Source organism: Eutrigla gurnardus (assembly GCF_963514095.1).
Source record: "Eutrigla gurnardus genome assembly, chromosome: 22".
In the NCBI taxonomy this organism is placed as follows: Eukaryota; Metazoa; Chordata; class Actinopteri; order Perciformes; family Triglidae; genus Eutrigla; species Eutrigla gurnardus.
The window spans coordinates 13,036,895-13,059,773 of NC_139933.1; the positions used below are offsets into that span (position 1 = coordinate 13,036,895).

Below are 22,879 nucleotides of genomic sequence, written 5' to 3' on the forward strand. Positions count from 1 at the left end.
TAAATGGTTGTTTCCTGTTTTTATTCTATTTCTAGTTATTCCGTTTTTTATTATTAATAATAATAATACTCTATTAGACTTCATGAATAGTGCAGATGATTAAAGTATTAGTTATAAAAAAATTAACCCAGAATTGTTTTCCCATTAATAATGTAAAATACTTCCTACAAAGTATACATATAACAATTATATCTTTCTGTGAAGTTTTGATTTATCTTGGACTTTTATTTTGACTTTATATGATGATGCGTTTAAAGGCGCTGCAGTGAGGAGGACAAACGCACGTTTGTCAGACGATGCTGCAAATTATTTTTATTTCTCATGAAATGAAGAGTTGTTTTCCTGAAAAACAAACTGTACAGATATTTAAAATCAAAAAACTCTTCTTAAAACAGGTTTTAAGAACGCCTGGAGACCAGTGTGGTGTTGTCAAATGACAATGATGTCACTTCCTGCACGTGTTGGAGCGCAGCTGCCTCTTAATGGTCAGGTGATCACTCTCCTTCTCCTCCTTGGATCCTCCCAACGTCTGAAACACAAAACAGGATTCAAACGATGTTTCTGGCCGTCGCCACGGAAACTAAATTCACTGCAGTTCAATGAGACGAAGGCAGAGGGAGAGACAGACAGAAAGACAGAGACAAAGGGTCAGATAGACAGACAGAGACGGACAGGCAGACAGAGACAGAGGGACAGACAGCCGGAGTCAGACAGACAGAGGCAGAGGGACAGATAGAGCCAGAGGGCAGGCAGTGACAGAAGGTTTCGCTGAGTCTCACCAGGTTCGGGGAGTCCATCAGCGGAGTGGACATGTCCGTCTTATAAAGCTTCCTGCGTCCACGTCTGGGTTTGGTTGTTGTGGTAACCGTCTCCTTGTCCACTGTGTGTCCGCTGACCAGGCCAAGGATGGTTTTAGCTGCACAGAGAGAGAGGCAGACAGACAGACAAACAGAGAGGCAAGACAAACTGAATTAAGAATAAATGTGAAGTAAAATCAGACAGAATAGTGGAGCAGCGCCCTCTTCTGTCCGATGCTGGTAGTGCAACAACAACCTTGTCATCATCAATGGTACAGAGACAGACAGTCAGCAGGACAGACTGGGACAGATAGTGGTTTTGTTGGGTTCTGGTTTGCAGACTGACCTTTGCTGCCCAGGATGGAGGGAGAACTGTGGATCAAGTCTCCGATCTTCTGCAGAGTCCCGTCTCTCTTGTCCTTCACCACAGAAGACAACGACTGGACAGACAGACCGGTAATTACTGACAGGAAGTCTCTCTGAGTCAGATACTGGTCTCAGTCCAGACGGACTCTCCTGAAGCCCTTCTTTTTGTTTATTATACTTTAGTCCTCAGCTCAGACAACTTTCTCACCTGGTTGTTGTTTCCAACGTTTCCTCTCACTTTGTTTCTCTTGTTCTCACTGAACAGCAGGTCCTGAAACACACACACACACACACACACACACACACACACACACACACACACACACACACACACACACACACACACACACACACACACACACACACACACACACACACACACACACACACACACACACACACACACACACACACACACACACACACACACACACACACACACACACACACACACACACACACACACACACACACACACACACACACACACACACACACACACACACACACACACACACACACACACACACACACACACACACACACACACACACACACGTGAGGTCCTATACATTGTCATGGAAACAAACTGAAACCAGTGAGATCAATAAAATAAAATAAGATTTAGAGGCAGATTCTTCAGCAGAGAAGTTTGAAGATTTAAACTGAGTGAAATGTCTGCATTTAGAGAGACACACCTGCACGTCGCAGCTCTTCCTCTTCCTCCCGGTGGTTTTGGGGGTTTTCTTCCTGTCGGCCATGTTGGACCTCAGAGGAGACACTCGAACATCTTGCTCTGGAAGAAGAACTCGACCGCCACATCTCTACGCACAGGTCCAAAAACACAGATTATTATTTATCGTTAGTGGATTATTATCAGTTACTCTTTGCAGAGACAAAATGATAACGATAATTAAAACAAGAATAATTATAAAATATGTATGATAATAATTATTATATCAACGATTATAATCCTAAAAATGGTAATTATATAATTATGTATATAATACATGATAATTATGGTAATAATAAAAATGATAATTATACTGAAGATAATAATAAAAATATGATAAGAATGATCAAATTAAAATGATAATGAAAATGGTAATAATAATAATGAATTACAGATATCAATACATATATACACATATATTAAAATACAAATCTAATAAATCTAATATAATAAAGATAATATTAAAAATTATAATAATTATGAAAATAAGAATTATAACAAGAATTAAAAATAATTACACATTTATAATAATAATAATGATAATGCTAATACAAATTATAATAATAAAAATGATAACTATAATAATACAAAATATGATGATAACCATAATGATAATAATGCAAATGGTAATAATGATAATAATACAAATTATGATAATAATCATAATGATAATGATAAAAGGCTGACCTGGCTGTTTCCCTCCTCCTTCAGACTCTGGAGTCTCTCCATCTCTTTCCTCACAGCTTCAAACTCCCGGCTCCTCCCCTTCATTCCCCCCTCCTCCTCCTTCCTCTGTCTCCTCTCCTGGAGTCTCTGCATCTCCTCCTTCAGCTCCTCCACCACAGTCACCTTCCTCTCCTCCTCCCTGTTCTCCTTCTCCTCATCCTCCTTCAGACACTCCAGCTCTGACGAACACAAAGACCACATCATCAATAAACCGCCAGTGTTTCAGGTGATGAAGAAGATGAAGACGATGAAGATACCTTTTCTCAGAGTATCTGTCTGTCTCCAACATTCTTCTACCAGTTTCTCCTTTTCTGAGAAGACAAGTACAACACAGGTGACTAGAGGACCACATAGTGGACTCTATTTACCATTGTACTACATCTGATCCCTGGTAACGGGGGGGAGACCACTTCTCTCCTTACCTTCCTTCTCCCTCTCCTGGTTCCTCCTGCTCTCCTCCTCGTCCTTCTCCTGGTTCCTCCTGCTCTCCTCCTCGTCCTTCTCCTGGTTCCTCTTCCTCTCCTCCTCCGATCTCTCCATCTCCTCTAGTGCCCCTCGCAGAGCTGCGCTCTCAGACTCCAGCTCTGTCCTGAGGCTCTGGATCTGACAGCTGAATTCTGCCTTCTGATTGGCCAACTCATTGCTGAGTTCAACACACCTGTTCTCACTGCAGGAGGACTATAGTGATTACATGAATCAATAAAACCTGATTGACGAGAGTATTGATGAACCCATCAGCCTCTACCTGTGTGTCAGCGTTTCCTCTAGCTGGCTCTTCTCTCTCTGCAGGTCTTGGATCTGTTGGGATTTCTGAGCCGATCTCTCCAGCGCTGCCTGGCTCTCCTTCTTCAGCTCCTCCATGGCGCCATGGAAAACACTTCTACTGTGGCTCTGCTCCTCCTCCTTCTGAATCAATCAATCAGTAAATCAATCAATTAGTCATTGCCGCCCGCCTCATGAAAGAAGCAAACATTGAGCTACGATCGACACTCACTTTTATGTTTAATAAAGTCACTATTTTTATATCACAACACATAACGGATCAATCAAAACTTCTCAATTCAACCCAAACAAACAAACAAACAAACCAGTAAATTAACCTGAAGTAATAAGAACCACAGATCAGCCAACAAACAAGGACGAACCTGTTTCAGACGTTCCACTTCCTGTGTCAGACTGTTGATGTTGGCTTTCTCCTCTGATTGGCTCTCCAGGTCCTGGAGGCGGGTCTTTGTAGTGTTGAGCTGCTGCGATAGGCTGTCAGACCGGTCAGTCTGTTCTTTGACCTTCGTCTGAAGACTGGTCACCTGGAAATGGAAAAAGGCCTTAGTCTTGGTTTTGGTCAGTGGCTCAGCGAGATGTCGTCCTGCCTCAAAAATCCCAATTTGGTGCGACAAGGAAAACATTTTTTTTGTTAAAAAGTCCTATATTATGTTTTCTCTGGTCTCTACACCTATAAACTGGTCCTCCCTGAGCCTGCCAACTCCCAGAATGAGGAAAACAAGCGACTCCTGCATGGTCTCTGCAGCCCACCCACTGGTACAACGGCGCTCCTACAGGCTGTTCAGATTCAGCTCCTGTTGTTACGTAACAAAGGGAGTCATTTCATAGACCGAACTCCTCTGATGATAGGAGATATCCGAGAGGGGGCGTTCATCACTGAGGTGAAGCACAATGTGCCAGCTACGGTTTGTGTTAGCTTGTATGTGTGTGCTAACCACTTCACATCGGACTGCTTCAGTAACGAGGGTCAGCACAAAGCTGGCTTTGCCTCGACATTGACCCTCGTAAAAGGATCTGTCCCAACCATACGGGACCAGCAACTTCACCTGAGTCACATAAGCGAGCCATAGCGATACATCCACCGTAAACATTGGCGCATGCTACCGCTAGCGTAAGCGGCATCGTCTCTGTCTCTCTCCAAGTAGGCGTTGACAGACAGAGCTCATTAGCATTTAAAGGTGCAGGCACAGAACCAGCCTGTTCTCAGCGGAGCTCATTTGAGCAACTTTTAGACAGCTGAAGTTCAGGACCACGGATGGGTTTGGGGCAATGCATATCGAATACAGTGTTGTTGGACCTCTGACAGCTGTGTGGAACAACAGTATAAAATGGGACCTTTAATTTGTTTTGGAAAATCAGGTTGTTGTATTGCTTGTAGCATCGGTTGTAAAGGTGTAGCATTGGTACCTCCGTCTGCAGCTGGAAGATGCCGTTAACCAGAGCTTTGTTCTCCTTCTTCAGTCTGGCCGTTTCTCTCTGCTCCGACTCCAGAGACGAAAACACCGAGTCACAGTTTGGACACTCGTCTACAGGATGGAGGACAGACACGTGACTATCAGTTCAAACCAAGTCACCTCAAACCAAACAGAAGAGTTTTAAATCTCGTACCTGTCAGCTGCTGCACCTTCTGCTCCAGGACAACCTGCTCCTTCCTCAGCACCTCCATCTCCTCCTCCAGGTCCCTACCCCTCTCCTCACTCCCGCTCTGCTTCTCCTCCAGGGCCCTCCGCCTTTCCTCACTCTCTCTCAGCTCCTCCTCCAGGCACCTCCCCCTCTCCACCCTCCCTCTCAGCTCCTCCTCCAGGCCCCTCTCCCTGCCCTCACTCTCTCTCAGCTCCTCCTCCAGACCCCTCCCCCTCTCCTCACACGCTCTCAGCTCCTCCTCCAGGTCCCTCCCTCTCAGCTCCTCCTCCAGGCCCCTGCCCCTCTCCACCCTCCCTTTCAGCTCCATGATGGTTTCTTCCTTCTTGTCGTTTTCCTCCTGCAGTCTCCAGATCTCCTCCTCCAGAACCGGGGAAACTGGAGAGAAGGGAGATAATTAAATCCCCGTCCCACCATCCTCTCCCCCTCCTCCTCCATCACCGTCTCCCTCCTCCTCCTCCACCACCAGCACCGTCTCCTCCTCCTCACCTCTCTTTTTTGCCAGTCCTCTCTCCTCTTCATCCTCCAGAGCTTCAGAGTGGCGTTTCCTGTTCTCTTCTTCCTCTCCTTTGGTCTTCCTCAGGCAGCTGCAGGTCTGCTGAAGCTCCAGCAGCTGGGACCTGATCGAGTCTACCAGAGTCCTCTGAAAGACCAGGATATAGGCGTACATCAGTCCCACTGTCAGGTTTGCACACCATACTTCCTTAAACTCGATGAAAAGAAGAGATGGTGATGTTCTCTTTGACTCCGCGTCCAAACGTTATCAACAGATTAAATCATTAGTGAAACCGAGGACCGGCGAAGACTGTTAGCCGAAGTAAAGGTCCACCTCCCCCCAAAGACCTGATGACGGGAGGAAACAGAAATAAAAGCGTGTTTACGTCTCTGGTGGCAGTCTCCACAGTGGCATCCATGGCGGTCTGCAGTTTGCTGATGACATGGTCTTTCTGCTCACACATGTCCATCAGCTGGTCCAATGTCTGCTGCCGTGCTTCCAGAGTCTGGAGACAAACATCACACAGTAACTTTATTGGTACGAGCACGGATAACGCCATGCCGCTCCTCCAAGACGTTCAAAACTCAGTACCTCCTTGGCCTTCTGCAGCTCGTCATGTGACTGCTGCTTCTCCAATCGCAGCACCTCCAGCTCTGCAGGCAGATCAGACAAAGGTCAAAGGCCAACGTTGTATCGAGTAAATAAGTGTGTATGTGTGTGTACAACTGCAGTGTATGTGTGTGTACAACTGCAGTGTGTGTGTGTGTGTGAGTGTGTACCTGCAGTGTGTGTGTGTGTGTGTGTGCCTTGATTCCACCCTATGAGTCTAAAGCGAGGCGGCAAGGCGTAACAGAATATTACGCCTCAAAGCTCAAAGAGAAGATCCAAAGAAGACACAACGCTGGTAGTTGCTCGTACAAGGCCGCCGTTATATGCATGTTCTGCATATTTATATAGATATAGTACATATTTATGATGCACAGCAACTTCGCTTGCGGTTGAAGAGTCGTGTAAATATGTGAGACGGACAAAAGTTCACCTTTCGTAGTTGTTTTGATGCATCAAGTTAATCAGATTTCCGATGCTCATTGAATACATCACGCGGCAGACGAGTCCATAGACGAGACCGCAGCCACACGTGTGACGTCTCACTCGTTCCAAAGCCGGGGTGCGATCTAAAGGCTGACACCGTTGCAGCGTTACGCCGCAAACAAAGTTCAATCTAAACGCTCCGGTTCGCAGCATATTTTGACTCGCCTGTGTGTGTGTACCTGCAGTGTGTGTGTGTGTGTGTACCTGCAGTGTGTGTGTGTGTGTACCTGCAGTGTGTGTGTGTTCAGCCAGACAGCTGTGAACACTCTGCGCGTCTTCTCTGATCTTCTTCAGGTCTTCAGTCATTGAGCTGATGATTTCCTCCATGAGATCGACCTGTTCCTCCTGACAGCCAATCAGCATCAAGTATTGATGAGTAATAATCACCATCAATACTGGTATTCTTTACTAATAACCACCCTCAATACTGGTATTGATCACTAATAATCACCCGGAATACTGTAGGTAGAACAGGTGTGTTTAAATCACCTTGTTGTGGGTGTTGACAGGCGACAGGCGGACCGTCTTACTGACGAGGTTCTTCAGGATCTCCACCCTCTTCTCAGCTCGCTCCTCCAGGATCTCCCTCTCCTTCTCTAGACGATCACTGACAAACACATTACACCATCATGTATACAGGAAAAGCTCAACCATCGGCTGCGAGGTCAGCAACCAAACCTCCATTCTCTTGCTACGTTTTAAGCTTAAATGGTCCCAAAAAATAAGGTGTTATTGTATACAAGTTCACTCTTAATTTATTGATATATTTGTATCATTACTGTCATCACCATTAGCATCGTTCCCAATATTGTTTTTTAAAGGGGGAGGAGACGAGGATGGGGGGGGGCAGGGGCGAGGCAAAACAGAAAAGAAGTAAATGCTATTTATATATCCCACCAACAAAGCATGATCAATGAAACACATTCCACGCTTCAACCCGTCCATCACCTGTCTGTCCCACCAGTGTCTTGGTCACATGACCATGTTACCTGTAGTCTTTCTCCATCTTGCTGTAGAGTTCCATGAACTCGGCGCTGACTTCTTCTCTGATCTGAGCCTCCAGGACCAAACGCAGTGCCGCCTCTCGATCCGACTGCCGACACAGTTTAACATTTAACTTAACATTCCTTCACTTTTCATGATTTAAAGCAATCACTTTAACGAGATCGTTACCGTCTCTTCTCCCTCCATGGTCTGGTCCCCTTCCTCCTCTTCGCCTCCAGCCTCCAGTACTGTTCCCTCCATCCTGCTCTCCTCCTCCTCTTCATCCTCCTCCTCCTCCCAAAAATCTTCACCGTCCTCATCCTCCAGCACGTCCTCCAGGGTCGTCTCCCAGGCAACGAGCGAGCTCCTCCTGCCCCGCCCTGAGACGTTGCGACGTTGGTCTGCCTCGTCGATGATCATTGACAGCTCCATGGCCGACTTGTGGGGGGCGTCCTCCGGGATCACCGGCTTCGAGTTTAACACCACGACCTGGACGGAAAGACACAGTGTTGCATTCAAGACCTTGGTTTAAAACACTGAATTAAAGTCACGGTACTGCATTCAAGACCTCTATCAAAACACTGAATTAAAGTCACAGTACTGCATTCAAGACCTCAGTTTAAAACACTGAATTAAAGTAAAAGTGCTGCATACAAGACCTCTATCAAAACACTGAATTAAAGTAAAAGTGCTGAATTCAAGAGCTCAGTTTATAAGATTGAATTTGAGTCACGGTGCTGCATTCAAGACCTCTGTTTAAAACACTGAATTAAAGTCACAGTGCTGCATTCAAGAGCTTAGTTTAAAACACTGAGTTGAAGTAAAAGTGCTGCATTCAAGACCTCAGTTTAAAACACTGAATTAAAGCGCTCACCTTCTGGGCAAGGGCAGAGAACTTGAGGACGTTGAGCGTCTCGTCGAAGCAGGACAAGTTCTGGTTGATGTTGACCACCATGGAGACCCTGCCAGCACCGCAGAAGAAGAACTGCAGGAAGTGGGTGAGCTTGGACTCCCTGAAGGGAATGTGGTGCTGGAACCTGCAGGGAAACAGATCTGTCATCCTGATGTCTCAGACTCTCCTTCGCTCCAGACATTAGCCACGTGCTCGTACTTGTTGTGCTGGTTGAGTCTCATGGCGTTAATGCACTTCCCAAGCGTCAGCAGCGAGCTGTTGATGTTTCCTGCCTCCTTCAGGCGTTCACCGGTGTTGTGGGTCCGGGAGCAGCGCTCGGAGCCGGCCAAGTCGCACAAAGACAACCTCACAGAGAAACATTAGAGCGTTACTCTCAGGGATAACCACAAGCAATGAAGTATAAAGAGGGTGTTTCTCAAAGGAAGGACCCTTCACACTCTACCCGCCCTACCCAGGAGGACCTGCCCTACCCAGGAGGAGCCTAGCCTTTGAGAAACACTCATGAGTCAGTCATACTCGCTGATGCCGAGGACTCTGGGAACGGCGATGTCGTCCACTCGGAGGATCCTGATGGAGAAGATGCTGTGGCTGCAGAGACACACAGAAGCCCTGATTACTGATCTATTCACACCGACTGCGACTGCAGTCCCGATCCTGCATCTGGGCGGTTCCAGTCCGAGTCCCTGCTGATCGTGTGTCATTTGTGTAACCAAGGAGACGTGACTGACCTCCTGCTGGACAGCTGGTTCAGTCTGGTGGAGGAGAAACTCTGGTTCTTCTTCCCGATCTTCATCACTCTGTAGGCCTCCTCAGAGCTGTTCACCTGGACCCACTTTAGGTCTGCCAGACACACACACACACACACACACACACACAAACTGAGTTTCTCCCTACAGGTCTCCGCATTAGTGCTAGCTGTGTGTATGCTAGTGATTAGCATTCCTGCTAGTTATGTGTGTGCTAGTGATTAGCATTCCTGCTAGTTATGTGTGTGCTAGTGATGAGGGACTGAAGCTCCCTCATGTGCGTCATCTGGCTCCAGATAACCAAACGCAACAAAGTGTTGAAAATAAGACAGTTATTAAATTAAAACATGTTTTACCTTTGATGAAGGAGTTCCCTTTGACATCCTGAGACAGACGTAACACCGTCCTCCTATGGTGTCCACTGGGAACCTGGACATCACAAACCGGACCGTTTAGAGTCAAGTGAGGACATTTTGTCTTCATGTTTGACACAACTTGTGAAGTCAACCACTGTAATCTCTTATCACACAAAGCTACACATCCAGCATTAAGTTATGGATGACACCACTGAAGGTCCCCACGAGGACAGAACCTGCTACCTGTTCCAGAAGGTCGTGGATGTTGTCGTTGTAAATCTCACAGAAAGAAACCCAGACGGAGAAGCGGACGTTGGCGCCGACATCCAGACAGAAACTGTCCGCCTCAGAGACGCTGTTCACACTGCTGTCAGTGCTGACGGACGAACCTGAAAACACACACACACTTGTTTTATCAATTGTGGGGTCACTTGTGAGGACCACCGTTAAGACCCGGTCCTCCGTTATTTTGGTTCTGATGAAGTTGTCAGATCCAGTGCTGTGACTGGGCTCCCTGTACGGGGACTAGTGTTGCATAGTACACTGATACTATAAAAGGTGACATCCAGTTGTTAAAATCAGTCCAATACCCTTTTCCTTAGCAACACTGCTTTCCTCCTGCCTTTAGCAGCTTGCCCTCATAACTTCATTTGGATTTAATATAATTTAGTGGGTTTCTGTCTCCCTGTTGCAGTACCACTCTCCACCTGAACTGGTGCTGATCTTATTAAAGGCTGAAATCTGGTAGTAAATACGAAGTTAACTATCAAAGAAACCGTATCAAAGTGTGGCATAAACTCATGAACACAAACGCACGTCAAGCATTTTGGGTTAAACCTGAGAGAATTAAAATTAAAATCACTGACCGTCAAGAAAAGTTGATCTGCCAGACGTCTGACTTTTGTCGCTCTGCAGAGACAATAAGAGTATAGTATATTGGAGTACAGAGAAGTACACAGGAGTAAACAGCAGAACACAGAAGTACAAACATGTATTGGTATATTCTGACCTCTTTGAGCAGCCTCAGCAGGTTCCTCTTGCTGCTGGACTCTGCTGCCTGCTGGTCTGGAGTCAGTCTGCTGAAGTCTCTGCAGCGCTGAGGCTTCAGGTCGGCCCGACTGTACAGCCGACCCTCAATACTGTTGAAAATCACCGACAGTGACCTGGGCAGCAGACCCGAGTCATGGTCTGGACCTGAGACACAATCAGGTGGAGACAGTTAGTCGACATGCTGAGAACACCAGGTGTGTGTGCTGTGATCAGAACAGAAAAGGATAAATAAGAGACAGACACTAGCCCCTTTCACGCTGCCTTTTTGATGTGGGAACATCACACCTATACCAAGAAGGAAAGGGGTGACAGAATGCTACACCTCTGAGACGGCAACAGAGGTTGTCACAAAGAAGTGAGACGGTGTTCTTTGTGAACGCAGTGAGCCGGCAAGACGGAAAAGAAGTCGCGTGGTGAAGACGTGTTAGACAGGTTTGTTTCTGACCTAGGAAAGTGAAGGTCTTTCCTGCGTTGGTGACTCCGTACGTGAACACCAGACAGTTTCCTCCACGCAGAACGTCTCGGACCAAACCACGAACCGAACCCTCAAACACCTTCCTCTGGCTGGCCTCCGGGTCAAACACCTGCAACCAGTAAACAACCAGTGAACAACCAATTAACAACCAGTGAACAACCAGTTTAGCATCAACATCTGGACCCCTGGTGATTCTCCAGATCCGGTTCTCGTCCAGCTCCACATGGAAAGAGTCCTGATACAACTGCTGTTGTGAGCGACACTCTAAATAAAATCGAATCAAATCTTCTTTTCTTTTGTACCGGTCACATGACCTGAGAACCGGCAGAGAAGTTAAGTGACAGTTACCTGTGTGAAGGTGAACCTCTGTGCTGTTTGTGGGAGGGACTTGTCGCTGTGTCGGTTTGATTGATAGCTCCTGGGGGCCTTCAGGACGACAGTGTCAGGTCCCTCGATGGTCACACACTCCTGAGAGAGAGAGAGAGAGAGAGAGAGAGAGAGAGAGAGAGAGAGACATGGTCATCATCATAAATCACATCAGTCAGTGTGAGTGAGTGTATGTGCATGTGAGTGACTAACTGAGTGTGTGAGTGAGTGAGTGTGTGTGTGTGTGTGTGAGTATGAGAAACTGAGTGTGTGTGTGTGTGTGTGCGCGCGTCACCTGCGACTCTCCCCCATCACTCTCGGCTGCGGTGAACGGTCGAACCCTCAGGTAGACCTGCAGGTTCTCTGACTGAATACTGTCCTGTTGACACAAATCAAAGACTTTATTAACATATGTTGCCATGACAACAGCAACATCTTACAACACACAGCGGTGGAAAATTACTAAGTGCGTCTATTCTACTATAGTGCTGAAGAGACACTTACTGTTCAAGTACAATACTTGGATACATATTTATTTTACTTTACTCATATTAGAGAGAAATACTTTACTTTTTACTGCACTGTATTTATTTAATAAATGTTGTTCGTTTGCACATTCAGATTAATAACAACAAAAATAATAACCTAATAAGATATGTATTATTTTAGGTTAAACTACGAGCTGAATATGAAAACATTAAAAAGTGGTGAACACATCAATGGATCAATAAATAGAATAACGTAATATGAATATTATATTAATCTGCATAGTAAGTTTAATAACAATAACATTATGCACGTTCACTTGCAACATTTGTGTATTTTTACACTGTAGTATTATACTATTTTTACTGAAGTACCAGATGTGAGTACCAGCCCTGCAGACGGACGGCCGGACTCACCTGTGCAGGTAAAGCAGCGAATTCACCGAGCAGGTCTCTCTTGATGTCGTCCACCAGGACCGGACCGACCCTCTCTGGCTTCCCACCCAAACAAGACTCCATCATTTCTGCAAAACACAAACACAACATGACATCACGGGTCCTCCAGTGTTTATGAACGCGCTCGGACCACTGCTATGTAACGGAGCGGAAAGCAGGATAACTTTAAACGTTAAAACATTTACTTCTTACAGTGAAAACCAGAACAGTCGTTCAGTTATAAACCCTGGTTCAATAAAACGGGAGCCATCAGTTGAGATACTGACATCGTTCACATTCAAAAGCATTCTGAGGAGGCCACATAGCAAGTAGCGACTGCACAGCTAGCTAACGACTGTTAGTTTTGTTGTTAGCGTTAGCTACAGCTAGCTAACTCGCAAATACACACACGCGTCTGTTTGAGTTTGAACGTCCTTTTGAGAACAAATCCTCATATTAACTCACGGCTGTGACGAGTTATCGATCTGTAACTCACCGTGTTTTACTTTCCAGACGGAGCATTTAAAGCGAAGAAAGGCTTAAAAGACCGTCGTTAACATTAGCTTCGGCTGCTCCTCTACGCGGTATAGTTTTTAAACCGAGACGGGAGAACCAATCAGACGGGTAGACGTCACGCATAGGTCGGATACGATCGCGAGACTATGCGGCTTGAATGAAAAAAACGTAAACTATGTACACAAAAAAGTGTCACTAGCGTAGAATGTATACCTGCCTACCTACCTATGTTTTTTTTAATGAAAAATAGTTATTTTATCATTGAGTTATTATTTATATTATAATATTACTACTTTTATTGTACTGTGTGAGATAAGTACGTTTACTGTAACAGAGTATTTTAACAGGGTGGTTTTAGTACTTTAACTGTGACAGAGTATTTTATTTTATTTTATTCACTTGAACCGGGACAATCCAGCTCCTCCTGCTCATCAGTCGGTGACAGTAAAGTACCATGATGTTGCTTGCCAACCCCCCTCAAGCAAGAAGAAGACGAGGTAAACGCCGTCGGATAAGATTGACGTCATCAGCCGGGGACATCGTTGAGCATCGGAGTGAAGCAGCGAGGATTTAAACACGGATTTTGTCGGATTAGCATTTAGCTGCTACGTTAACGCTTTGTAGAACCGTTTCAGTTGATGTCACGCCACATTGCTGCGCGATAAACGGCTAATAAAAGAAGAGAAGAAGACGTGAGGATCCACGGTGACGGGTAGCAGCGTTCGGTTTCCTTGACAACGGTGAGCGAGCGTCATTACCGACGACAGATACCCTTAATACTACCTCATACGCATTGGATTTATGTACTCCGGTTACTTTTTCCAAGTATTTTTAGTTTATTCGAGCATTTTTAATACTTCCACGGCAGTACATTTATACAGACAGCTGTAGTTACCAAGTACTCAGAACGAAAACGACGTACTTGAGTACTTACTGCTTCTCCTCCACCACATCCCAGAGTACTTTAATCTTGTACCTTTTACTCACACACACTTTCTGTCCAGTAAAACCTGGTATCTCAAGATAAACTGAAGGATGCAGTGTTACTTCCTGTCCAGTAAAACCTTGTATCTCCAGCTAAACAGAAGGATTATGTCTTAATTCCTGTCCAGTAAAAACTCGTATCTCCAGGTAAACTGAAGGATGAAGTGTTACTTCCTGTCCTAGGAAAACCTTGAATCTCCAGATAAACTGAAGGATGAAGTGTTATTTCCTGTCCTGGTAAAATCTGGTATCTCCAGATAAACTGAACGATGAAGTGTTACTTCCTGTCCAGTAAAACCTTGTATCTCCAGCTGAGCAACTAAGGTGCAGCTGTAAAGGAGAGACAGGTGGCCTGGGAGGCAAAGGACAGGGGGTCCCGGCTACCCATTCACTTTTAAACTAACTGTCCCAGTATGATTTCACTCCTGATCCTGGTGTCTGATTTATTCAGGACTCACCCCTGCTGCCATCATGTCATCCGTGGACTCGAGTGGTGACGGTGGGAAGTGGCTGGATGCTCACTACGACCCAGTTGCAGGTCTGTACACCTTCTCGTCCTGCGTGGACTTGGCGGATCTCAGCGGAGACGGGGAGAGTCGGCTGGTAGTGGGGGACCTGGGTTCTGGCTCATCGGGCATGAAGCTGAAGGTATACCGGGGAACGGCGCTGATGAGCGAAAGCACCCTGCTGGACCTGCCCGCTGGCCTCGTCGCCTTCTTCATGGACCTGCACGAACCGCGCATCCCCGCCGTCGCTGTGGCGTCCGGACCCTGCATCTACGTCTACAAAAACCTGCGGCCGTACTTCAAGTTCACACTGCCCGGTCTGGAGGTCAACACGCTGGAGCAGGTCTGGTTCAGTCTGTGGTTCTGTAAGATGGAACACAGAACAATATCACAAGAACAGAATAAGATCACTCCAAAAATAATTAAATTTTGAACAAAATAATGATAATCGTGATAACATCGTATTGTGATAACATCGTAAGGTGATAACATCATATCGTGACTGAAGTATTGTGATAATATTGCATTGTGATAATATCGGAGGGGGATAATAACATTGGATCGTGTTAACATCGTAGGGCGATAACACCGTATTGTGATAATATCTTATTATCATGATAATATTTTATGATAATATCATAGGGTGATAATATCGTAGGGTGATAACATCGTATCGCGATAACATCGTATTGTGATAACATATCATGATAACATCCTATCATTGGACTATTCAATAAAAGGAAGTTTTATCATGTGTTAGATTTAACTTTACAACTGTAGAAAGAGCGGACTGTTCCTTTAATTATTGTGCTGGAAGTAAAGCTGAGCTCACCTGTGGTGTTCTGCACTCTGCTTGGTCAGGACGTGTGGCAGCAGGTGAGGGAGGGTCAGATCGACCCTCTGACCCTGAAGGAGATGCTGGAGAGCATCAGGAAGAAGGCCGACATCCCGCTGTCCGTCCGCTCACTCAGGTTCTTGTCGCTGGAGACCGACGACATGGATGACTTCGTCCAGCTACACAAACAGCAGCCAATCAGACGGCAGGTTGGAAGCTCATTATAATATCCATGACCCCCCCACACACACACACACACTGTGATTGGTCAATCGTCACCCCTATGTTTTAGACCGTCATCACCTGCATCGGGACCCTGAAGAAGAGCACGGCTGACGAGGATGGCGTCAGCTGTCTGGTGATTGGCACAGAGAGCAGTGAGGTCTTCGTCCTCGACCCCGAAGCTTTCATCATCCTCTCCAAAGTAAACTCACAGCACACTCTGCTACTACTGGCTTCAACTGGTCTTACTGGGAGGATGGGGTTCATTATTTGGAACATTTAACATCTCACTCTGATCACACTGGAGGAAACCACACTGATGCTGGAACATGATTTACTACTCTGTTCACAAGGGACACATTAAAGCTGTAGAGCTAGCTGGTTAGTTAGTTAGCCAAGTTTGTTATTCTTTAACTATTGACTCGCTACCTAGATACCTAGCTAACTAGATAACTAGCTACCTAGATACATAGATAACTAAAAAAAAATGTTTTCCTCAAGGAAGTTCATTGAACGCAGACAACACACAACGGACTAAATAGTGTGAGAAATATGAAAATATTACAGTGACTGCAAGAAAGGAGACAAAACCTGGTGAGTTTCCATAAACTAATATCATGTTAATGAGAGAGAGGGAGTTACAGTAATGTTGGGCTTGCTAGCTAACCGTAGCAGCCACTAATGCTGCTGGTTCATGTAAACTCAACAGATGATACATGCAGGATGCTATTCATCTCCATGATGTGAAAAGCGAAAACAGTGAAAAGATGTTGATTGATCAGGAGCTTTTAGCTACATCTCATGGCTTTCCTCAGTTGATGACTTAACTATGCAAACATGTCGTGATCACAAACCGAACCGTCTCTGTGACGACTGAGGAAGGGCAATGAGGTGTGGCTGAGAGCTCTAGCAAGGAAGTGTGTGTGTGACCTAGATGGCGCTGCCGGCGGCTCCCACCATGATGGACGTGACAGGTCAGTTCGACGTGGAGTTCCGCATCACGGTGGCGTGTCGCAATGGCAACATCTACATCCTGCGCAGGTGAGACACGTGCCTGGCTGACAGGGGTCACCTGTAGACCATTGGAGCACCCTTCAGACCTCAAACCTGACAGGTGTTTGTCCTGCTTCTCTTCAGAGACTCAGACAAACCCAAGTACTGCACCGAGCTGTCGGCCCACCCCGTCGGTCTCGTGAGAGTCGGCAAGAACGTGGTGGTCGGCTGCAGCGACGAGAGTCTGCAGGGCTTCACCCAGAAGGTCAGCTGACCTACATCCCGTTTACACTGTTGTTACCAAGACGACGACATGGATAATTTCACACAACTCATGTAAACAGCAATATTCTGAGTGTAGCATCTGATTTATTCCTGGTTCACAGTCTAAGATATAAGTATTGGTACAAGGAGAAACCTGACGAAACCTGACCTCCTTAAAGCTGCATTCTCCCTGCTGTCCACCAGGGGTTGACTCCTCTCTGATTGTATAGAAGTCTATGAGAAAATGACCCTACTTCTCTCTTAATTTTATATCTCAGTAAAAATGAGTTTATGCACTCAATCTCTAGTTTCAAGACTTGTAACAGCATGATGCTCATTTAGTCAATTGTGGTCCATTTAGAGTCAAACAGGCCAGAAAGCAGGAGATGCTTTAGGGGCGGGGCTACCTGCTGATTGACAGGCTGCTACCACGCTACCAATGCAGTCAGCTACTAGATGATTTTAACACTTAGCTGTAAAGTTGAATTATGAAGCTAATTTTGTCTCGTGTATCTTGTAAACTTAGTCAATGTGTCTCTCGTGTCTTCAGGGGAAGAAGCTGTGGAAGGTGGTCCTCCCGGCCCCCGTCACCACCATGGCTGCCATGGACCTCCCCACCAGGGGCTTCCAGGCGGTTCTGGTGGGCCTGGCCAATTGTGAGGTCCAGCTGTACCGGGACAAGAACCTGCTGAGCACCATCAAGACGCCTGACGTGGTCACCAGCATATGCTTTGGCCGCTACGGACGCGAGGACGGGACCCTCATCATGACCACCAAGGGTGGGGGTCTGATGGTGAAGATCCTGAAGAGGACGGCGGCCTTCGATGACAGGGACAGCTTCCCGGGGCCGCCGCTAGCCCAGAGCATCCGCCTCAATGTGCCCAAGAAGACCAAGCTGTATGTGGACCAGACGCTGAGGGAGCGTGAGAACGGCCTGGGCATGCACCGCGCCTTCCAGATGGACCTGAGTCGCCTGCGCCTGGCCGCCGCCAAGTCCTACGTGAAGGCCCTGGAGTCCAGCCTGACGCCAATGTCCTCCAGCCTCAGCGAGCCGCTCAAGATGAATGCTGTGGTGCAGGGCTTGGGCCCGTCCTTCAAACTGACCCTGAATGTCCAAAACACAGCGGCGTGTCGGCCCGCCATGAACCTGGCCATCAGCTTCCTGTATGACGAGAGCCTGTACCGGATCAGGAACCCGTACATGAGGATCCCCCTGCTGGTGCCGGGGCTCATCTACCCCGTCGAGACCTTTGTGGAGTGCACTAGCGACAAGGGCATCTCTGACATCATCAAAGTGTTCGTCCTGCACGAGGGGAAGAGCTCCCCGCTGCTCACCGCCCACATCAACATGCCGGTCAGCGAGGGACTGACGCTCAACTGACAACACGCTTCTACTTCGTTCACTACAGACTCCAAACAACTGACCTTCACTACAGACTCCAAACATCTGACCTTCACTACAGACTCCAAACATCTGACCTGACTCTTGGTTTTGTACATTAAGGCTTCTGTTAGCGATGCACCAATACTGATCAAATAGATGGATCAGGTATCGGTTACCATTATTCTAATGAATGAGTCATTTATATCTTTGTATTTATTATTTATCTAGCTGATGTTTCCGGATACATAAACTTCTCTTCACTGATCAATCAGGTCGATATCGGGATTGTTGAGTCCTTAGTTTGTATTGAAATATTAAATATTACGTTCTAAATATTCTGTGTGTTAAATGTGTTGTGTAGAATGAATAAAACTTTGAGTGAACACATTGATACATGTTGGCGATAACGGTGAGACGGGTAAACAGTGAGACGGGTAAACACAGATGGGTTGATGATGTAACACATTGTTTGATCGTTCTCGTTGTGAAATAACAAAACTTCCTTTAGAGGCTGAAACAGTGAAACTGGACTTTCCACCGTGATGAAAGAGGAACATGAGTCTCTATAAAACCTGAAGAAGCAGCAGATCTGGATCACTCTCACATCTGGATCAGACTCTGAACATCTGGAACTGAAGATGAGGCGCGTCATTGTGGTTCTGGGTGAGAAACTGACGAGCAGATTTGAATCTTTTCTAAATTATAAATATTCAACAACTCCTTCATTGTAAAGTTTAGCATTTTAGCATTCAATTAATAAAGTAAAACAATTTTGTTTTAAATCAATAAAAGTACTTAAATTTAAATTTAAACGTTATTGATATTCACTATGAACACCTGTTTAATTAAAATGAATGAATGTTGATATTTTACTGTGAACAAACTTTCAGTCTGAAAGGTAATATAAATTCAGATTTACCAGGATTGTGGGGACCTGCCAACCTTACGGGGACACTACACATAATGTGTGTATGTGTGTGTTGTTATTTCCCCAAATTGGTCTAGGATAAAAGGGAGTAGCATAAAACCAGATTAAATACGGCAGGAGTCAGGTGGTCCAGTTCTGTATATTTATTGCCATTCGGGGGAAGCTTTGTGTATCCTCAGGGAAAACTCAGGCCAACAAATCAAACAATACTAATTACAAAACTAATTTTGAACAAAAATCCAACTGTCTCACAAAAAGAAATGTACGGTCTAAACCTCCCGAGCATCAGGTAAACAGGAGAAAATGGGGAATAAACAAAATGGCAGCTCTCCCCTACCTGGCTTCCTGGCTTAAGGTAAATACAGGTTCATAGGGCAGCAGAGGGAACAGCCACTACTGCTCTTATCAATTTATACACACACAACAGGTTTCAGTAGGCAACAGAGCACCGAGCAGCAATCAGAGCAGGTAGCAGAGAGAGAGATTGACGCATCTCCTCCTCAGCTTTATACTCTTGCTGGCCAATTAGGGCTCCAGGTGTCAAGAGGCACCACCCACTGTCTGGAGGCATGGCGGAGAATCTGGAGCTGAGGCCAAGACGCACACAAGCATTAGAAAAAAGACAAGCACTCCTCTGGAATGTAACAGTGTGCATGTGTGTGTGCGGTGTGTATGTGTAGCCCTGCTGTGTGTGTGTGACAGTGTGAGGTTCGGTCAGCTCTGCAGTGGAAACTCTGCCAACAGCAGGAGGTCGTCAGACGGCTGGGGACAGGGAGGCTATGGAGCCAGACGGTAAACAACACGCAACAACACGCAACGACAGGGTTGCCAACTCTCACCCTGCACAATGATCCAGGTGTACTATGGGAAACGTAGGCTCACGTGTCTGTGGTCTAAATGTCAGGACTTGTGTTGTTATTTTAGGGGTACCAGAGACCACAAGGGTCTGGACATCGAGTGCCAGGACGGATCGATCGTCTACGCCCCGTTTGATGTGACACTCAACGGGAGGCTCACCGTCTACACCGACTCCACCAAGGCAGCGATCAACGAGGGCATCAACCTGAGGGGAGAAGGTCAGTTACCAGTAGACCAGGTCGCTCAAGTCCTGAACCTGAAGGGGATAAATACAGGACTGAGAACCTTTCTATGGCTTCTCGATGGCTCCAACATGAGGAAGGCACTGTTAGCTGCTAGCTGGCAGTAAGCACTGTTAACTGCTAGCCGGCAGTGAAATCTACTGCAACAATGCTAACGAGTTTACCGGAAGTTTGGTGCTACGTTACCGTGACAACACATCAACTTGTGTTAGTACTTTTACTGTAACAGTATTTGCACTGTGTTGCATTAGTACTTCTACTGTACCAGAGTATTGTTACACTGTGCATTAGTACCTTTACTGTACCAGAGTATTGTTACTGTGTATTAGTGCCTTTACTGTACCGGAGTATTGTATATAGTACCTGTACCACAGTAAAGTCCCATGTCTCCTGCAGGTCTGTGCTTCAAGCTGTTCTATGTCCGGCCCGATCGGACCTCAGGCTCGGTGAGTAAAGGCCAGCGACTCGGTGTCATGCTGCCGATGCAGAGCGTTTATCCGGGAATCACATCACACGTCCACGTCCAGATGTGCGACAGGAGCGACCCCACGCCATATTTCTGATGATCTCACCGACAACCTTGTAACTTCTCTGTGCAACGGCATTAGAGATTTTTATTTGCTGCTAATAAAATTTAAGGAGTAGTTCTGTTGTTTGTCTTTAATCATAACGATGAAACACAAACATGACTTTGTGTAAAGTTGTTTTAAAGTGTTAAATATGATCACAGTTTACAGGATAGTATATACTGTATATATATATATATACTGTATATATATATATATATATATATATATATTATATACTGTATATATAACGGTAGCCTGGAGGATTTACTCCCCGGGTTACAGTAGCACTGCAGGAGAGTGTCTCGGTGAGGAAGTAAACAAAGACTGAATGAAGGGCACAGTTTGGTTGTTGAAGAGTGTTTGTTTCCAGGTCTTGAGATTCTGTTCCACCTGACTCTGAGGAAGCAGTACGAGCTGCTGGTGGACATGGAGGACTCCTCGTTCTGCATCGACCCGGAGTCGAATACACACTGCATGTATCTGGATTCACGGATAAGGGGGCAGGTCAGTTAGTGGAGCAGAAGATATTCAGGGATTTTCACACTAAAGGCTGAATATTAGTGGATCATATGAGCTATCTGAGTACAGCTTAGAAATATACAGACCACATCTCTCAACGTCTGTTTGAGTCTAAATGGACCAAAATTTACCAAATGAAAATCATGCTGGATTGAAGAAGGCTTGAAACTAGAGATTGAGACCATAAACTCATGTTTACAATGTTTACTGAGATAATAAATCAAGAGAGAAGTAGGGTCATTTTCTCATAGACTTCTATACAATCAGAAGTCTATGAGAAGACTATGGCGGCCAGCAGGGAGAATGCAGCTATAAAATACCTTAAGCTTTAGCTTCACTATTCAGAACTGGAGGTTCACAACTGGACTCTGGTGATATAAGGAATCTGAACCAGACCAACCAGTGGTGAATTAGGGAAGAAGTAGACTGTTTTTTTTATTACAAGTACTACCCAAAGTATGTACAGATTGAAATAGTTGTATCTTAATGACATTTACACAATTACTGCCCGATTTAATGTGTATAACTGAACAGTTGATTGATCTAAAGGTGATATTTTATTTCAAAGTCCACGTTGTGACACTGTGGTGTAATTGTTAGCGAGGCCGAATAAGGTGCATGCGATAGTGGTTCAACTCCTGTGTTTCACGAAGTAGAAATAATCATTTTCATATCGGTAATCCCACAGGCACAAAAATAATGTGGCTGCAGTTGAAAATTAAGCATAATATCGCGCAAATACTTAGACTAAGGCATATGATTTCAATCATATTTCACATATTAAAGAGAGTAAATATAAGCATCTATTTCAACACAGAAATGTCCTTAAACATTTCAGAAAACTCCCTTTCGCAAAAAATTGATGTTGAAAATGTTAGAGAAGATTGTTTAGATATGTGACCGGTAGGAAAAACGGCAATCAAAATCCTCTCTTGATGTAAAGCTGCTAGAATAACTTTTATTTCTGTATCGATTAGGTTGATGAGGAAAGGACCATTTTTTTCAGAGTTGGTTCAGATTCCAGAAAAAGGCGGAGACATGTAGGGAGAAACTCAGGGTTTGTTGAAGAAAACACAGGACATATATATGGATCAGTGGTGGGCAGTAACGGAGTACATACTGTACTTAAGTACATATCCAGAGGATTTGTACTTTACTTGAGTATTAGATTTATTTGGTACTTATTACTCTTACTTGAATACATTTCCAAGACAAATACTTTTACTCAAGTTAATTTCTAGAAAGGCTGAAAAGTACTCGTTACTTTCAGGTCTGCTCTTTTTTTTTTTTAAATACTATTGGACACAAGCTGTGTTTGTCAAAGAAGGAAACCTATCACAGTGCAGGCTCTCCACTTGGATCTACGTAAAAGTGGAAATACGTAATCCCTCCCCATAAGGATACCGCCATGGGCTATGTTCCGAACATAGCTACGACAGTGCAGTTTCCTTGGCAATATTACACCGTAAGATACATTATGATAATCTAGTCATACTAGTTTAAGGTATATGTATTGTATTATATTTTACTTATCTTGTGTGACTGTATAGCGCATAGCAGTGGTTGGTATTTACTGGTGGTGCAGGAAGACATGAACTCCCAAAGCCTTTTTTAC

The 22,879-nt window shown here is 45.3% G+C and overlaps 3 protein-coding genes and 1 pseudogene across 4 annotated transcripts in view; 3 read left to right on the top strand and 1 right to left on the bottom strand.

Annotated features, from left to right (window-relative positions):
- Positions 1-119: 119 nt before the first annotated feature.
- Positions 120-13,035, bottom strand: LOC311008547 (uncharacterized protein). The gene is made up of 33 exons (XM_084002248.1): positions 12,941-13,035; positions 12,427-12,533; positions 11,820-11,903; positions 11,507-11,626; positions 11,129-11,267; positions 10,643-10,827; positions 10,500-10,542; positions 9,877-10,022; positions 9,634-9,706; positions 9,260-9,371; positions 9,048-9,119; positions 8,730-8,876; positions 8,493-8,655; positions 7,808-8,107; positions 7,624-7,727; positions 7,124-7,241; positions 6,862-6,979; positions 6,134-6,195; positions 5,928-6,047; positions 5,536-5,689; positions 5,274-5,424; positions 5,014-5,087; positions 4,813-4,931; positions 3,768-3,929; positions 3,368-3,528; positions 3,045-3,289; positions 2,880-2,933; positions 2,584-2,801; positions 1,862-1,987; positions 1,372-1,434; positions 1,144-1,237; positions 780-916; positions 120-529 (listed from the first exon to the last, which is right to left on the bottom strand). Exons 2-33 carry the CDS (start codon positions 12,529-12,531, stop codon positions 446-448), a joined length of 4,053 nt encoding a protein of 1,350 aa, XP_083858374.1. The 5' UTR covers positions 12,532-12,533; positions 12,941-13,035; the 3' UTR covers positions 120-445.
- Positions 498-20,818, top strand: LOC311008546 (leukocyte cell-derived chemotaxin-2-like). Its single transcript, XM_084002247.1, has 5 exons — positions 498-502; positions 18,771-18,811; positions 19,757-19,868; positions 20,001-20,152; positions 20,573-20,818. The coding sequence occupies exons 2-5, from the start codon at positions 18,787-18,789 to the stop codon at positions 20,737-20,739; spliced, it is 456 nt and encodes a 151-aa protein (XP_083858373.1). The 5' UTR covers positions 498-502; positions 18,771-18,786; the 3' UTR covers positions 20,740-20,818.
- On the top strand, positions 13,490-18,739 carry bbs1 (Bardet-Biedl syndrome 1). Its single transcript, XM_084002245.1, has 7 exons — positions 13,490-13,700; positions 14,396-14,793; positions 15,312-15,494; positions 15,578-15,709; positions 16,442-16,548; positions 16,645-16,765; positions 17,315-18,739. Exons 2-7 carry the CDS (start codon positions 14,416-14,418, stop codon positions 18,143-18,145), a joined length of 1,752 nt encoding a protein of 583 aa, XP_083858371.1. The 5' UTR covers positions 13,490-13,700; positions 14,396-14,415; the 3' UTR covers positions 18,146-18,739.
- Positions 20,819-20,861: 43 nt separating the features above from the next.
- LOC311008500 (microfibril-associated glycoprotein 4 pseudogene) overlaps positions 20,862-22,879 on the top strand; it is a 242,541-nt pseudogene continuing 240,523 nt past the window's right edge. The window contains exons 1-2 of the transcript in view: positions 20,862-20,871; positions 21,116-21,249. The product of the transcript in view is annotated as a microfibril-associated glycoprotein 4 pseudogene (transcript). The remainder of the gene's footprint in view (positions 20,872-21,115; positions 21,250-22,879) is intronic.

Excerpts from the sequence above, each read along its gene's own strand:
- LOC311008546 (XM_084002247.1), top strand. The coding sequence starts at position 18,787 with ATGAGGCGCGTCATTGTGGTTCTGG. Across the intron at positions 19,869-20,000 it reads GGAGGCTATGGAGCCAGACG|GGGTACCAGAGACCACAAGG; the intron begins GTAAACAACACG and ends TTGTTATTTTAG. Across the intron at positions 20,153-20,572 it reads CATCAACCTGAGGGGAGAAG|GTCTGTGCTTCAAGCTGTTC; the intron begins GTCAGTTACCAG and ends TGTCTCCTGCAG.
- bbs1 (XM_084002245.1), top strand. The coding sequence starts at position 14,416 with ATGTCATCCGTGGACTCGAGTGGTGACGGTGGGAAGTGGCTGGATGCT. Across the intron at positions 15,710-16,441 it reads CTTTCATCATCCTCTCCAAA|ATGGCGCTGCCGGCGGCTCC; the intron begins GTAAACTCACAG and ends TGTGTGACCTAG. Across the intron at positions 16,766-17,314 it reads TGCAGGGCTTCACCCAGAAG|GGGAAGAAGCTGTGGAAGGT; the intron begins GTCAGCTGACCT and ends TCGTGTCTTCAG.
- LOC311008547 (XM_084002248.1), bottom strand. The coding sequence starts at position 12,531 with ATGATGGAGTCTTGTTTGGGTGGGAAGCCAGAGAGGGTCGGTCCGGTC. Across the intron at positions 8,877-9,047 it reads AGAGTCCTCGGCATCAGCGA|GTTGTCTTTGTGCGACTTGG; the intron begins GTATGACTGACT and ends TTTCTCTGTGAG. Across the intron at positions 3,529-3,767 it reads AAGTGGAACGTCTGAAACAG|AAGGAGGAGGAGCAGAGCCA; the intron begins GTTCGTCCTTGT and ends TGATTGATTCAG.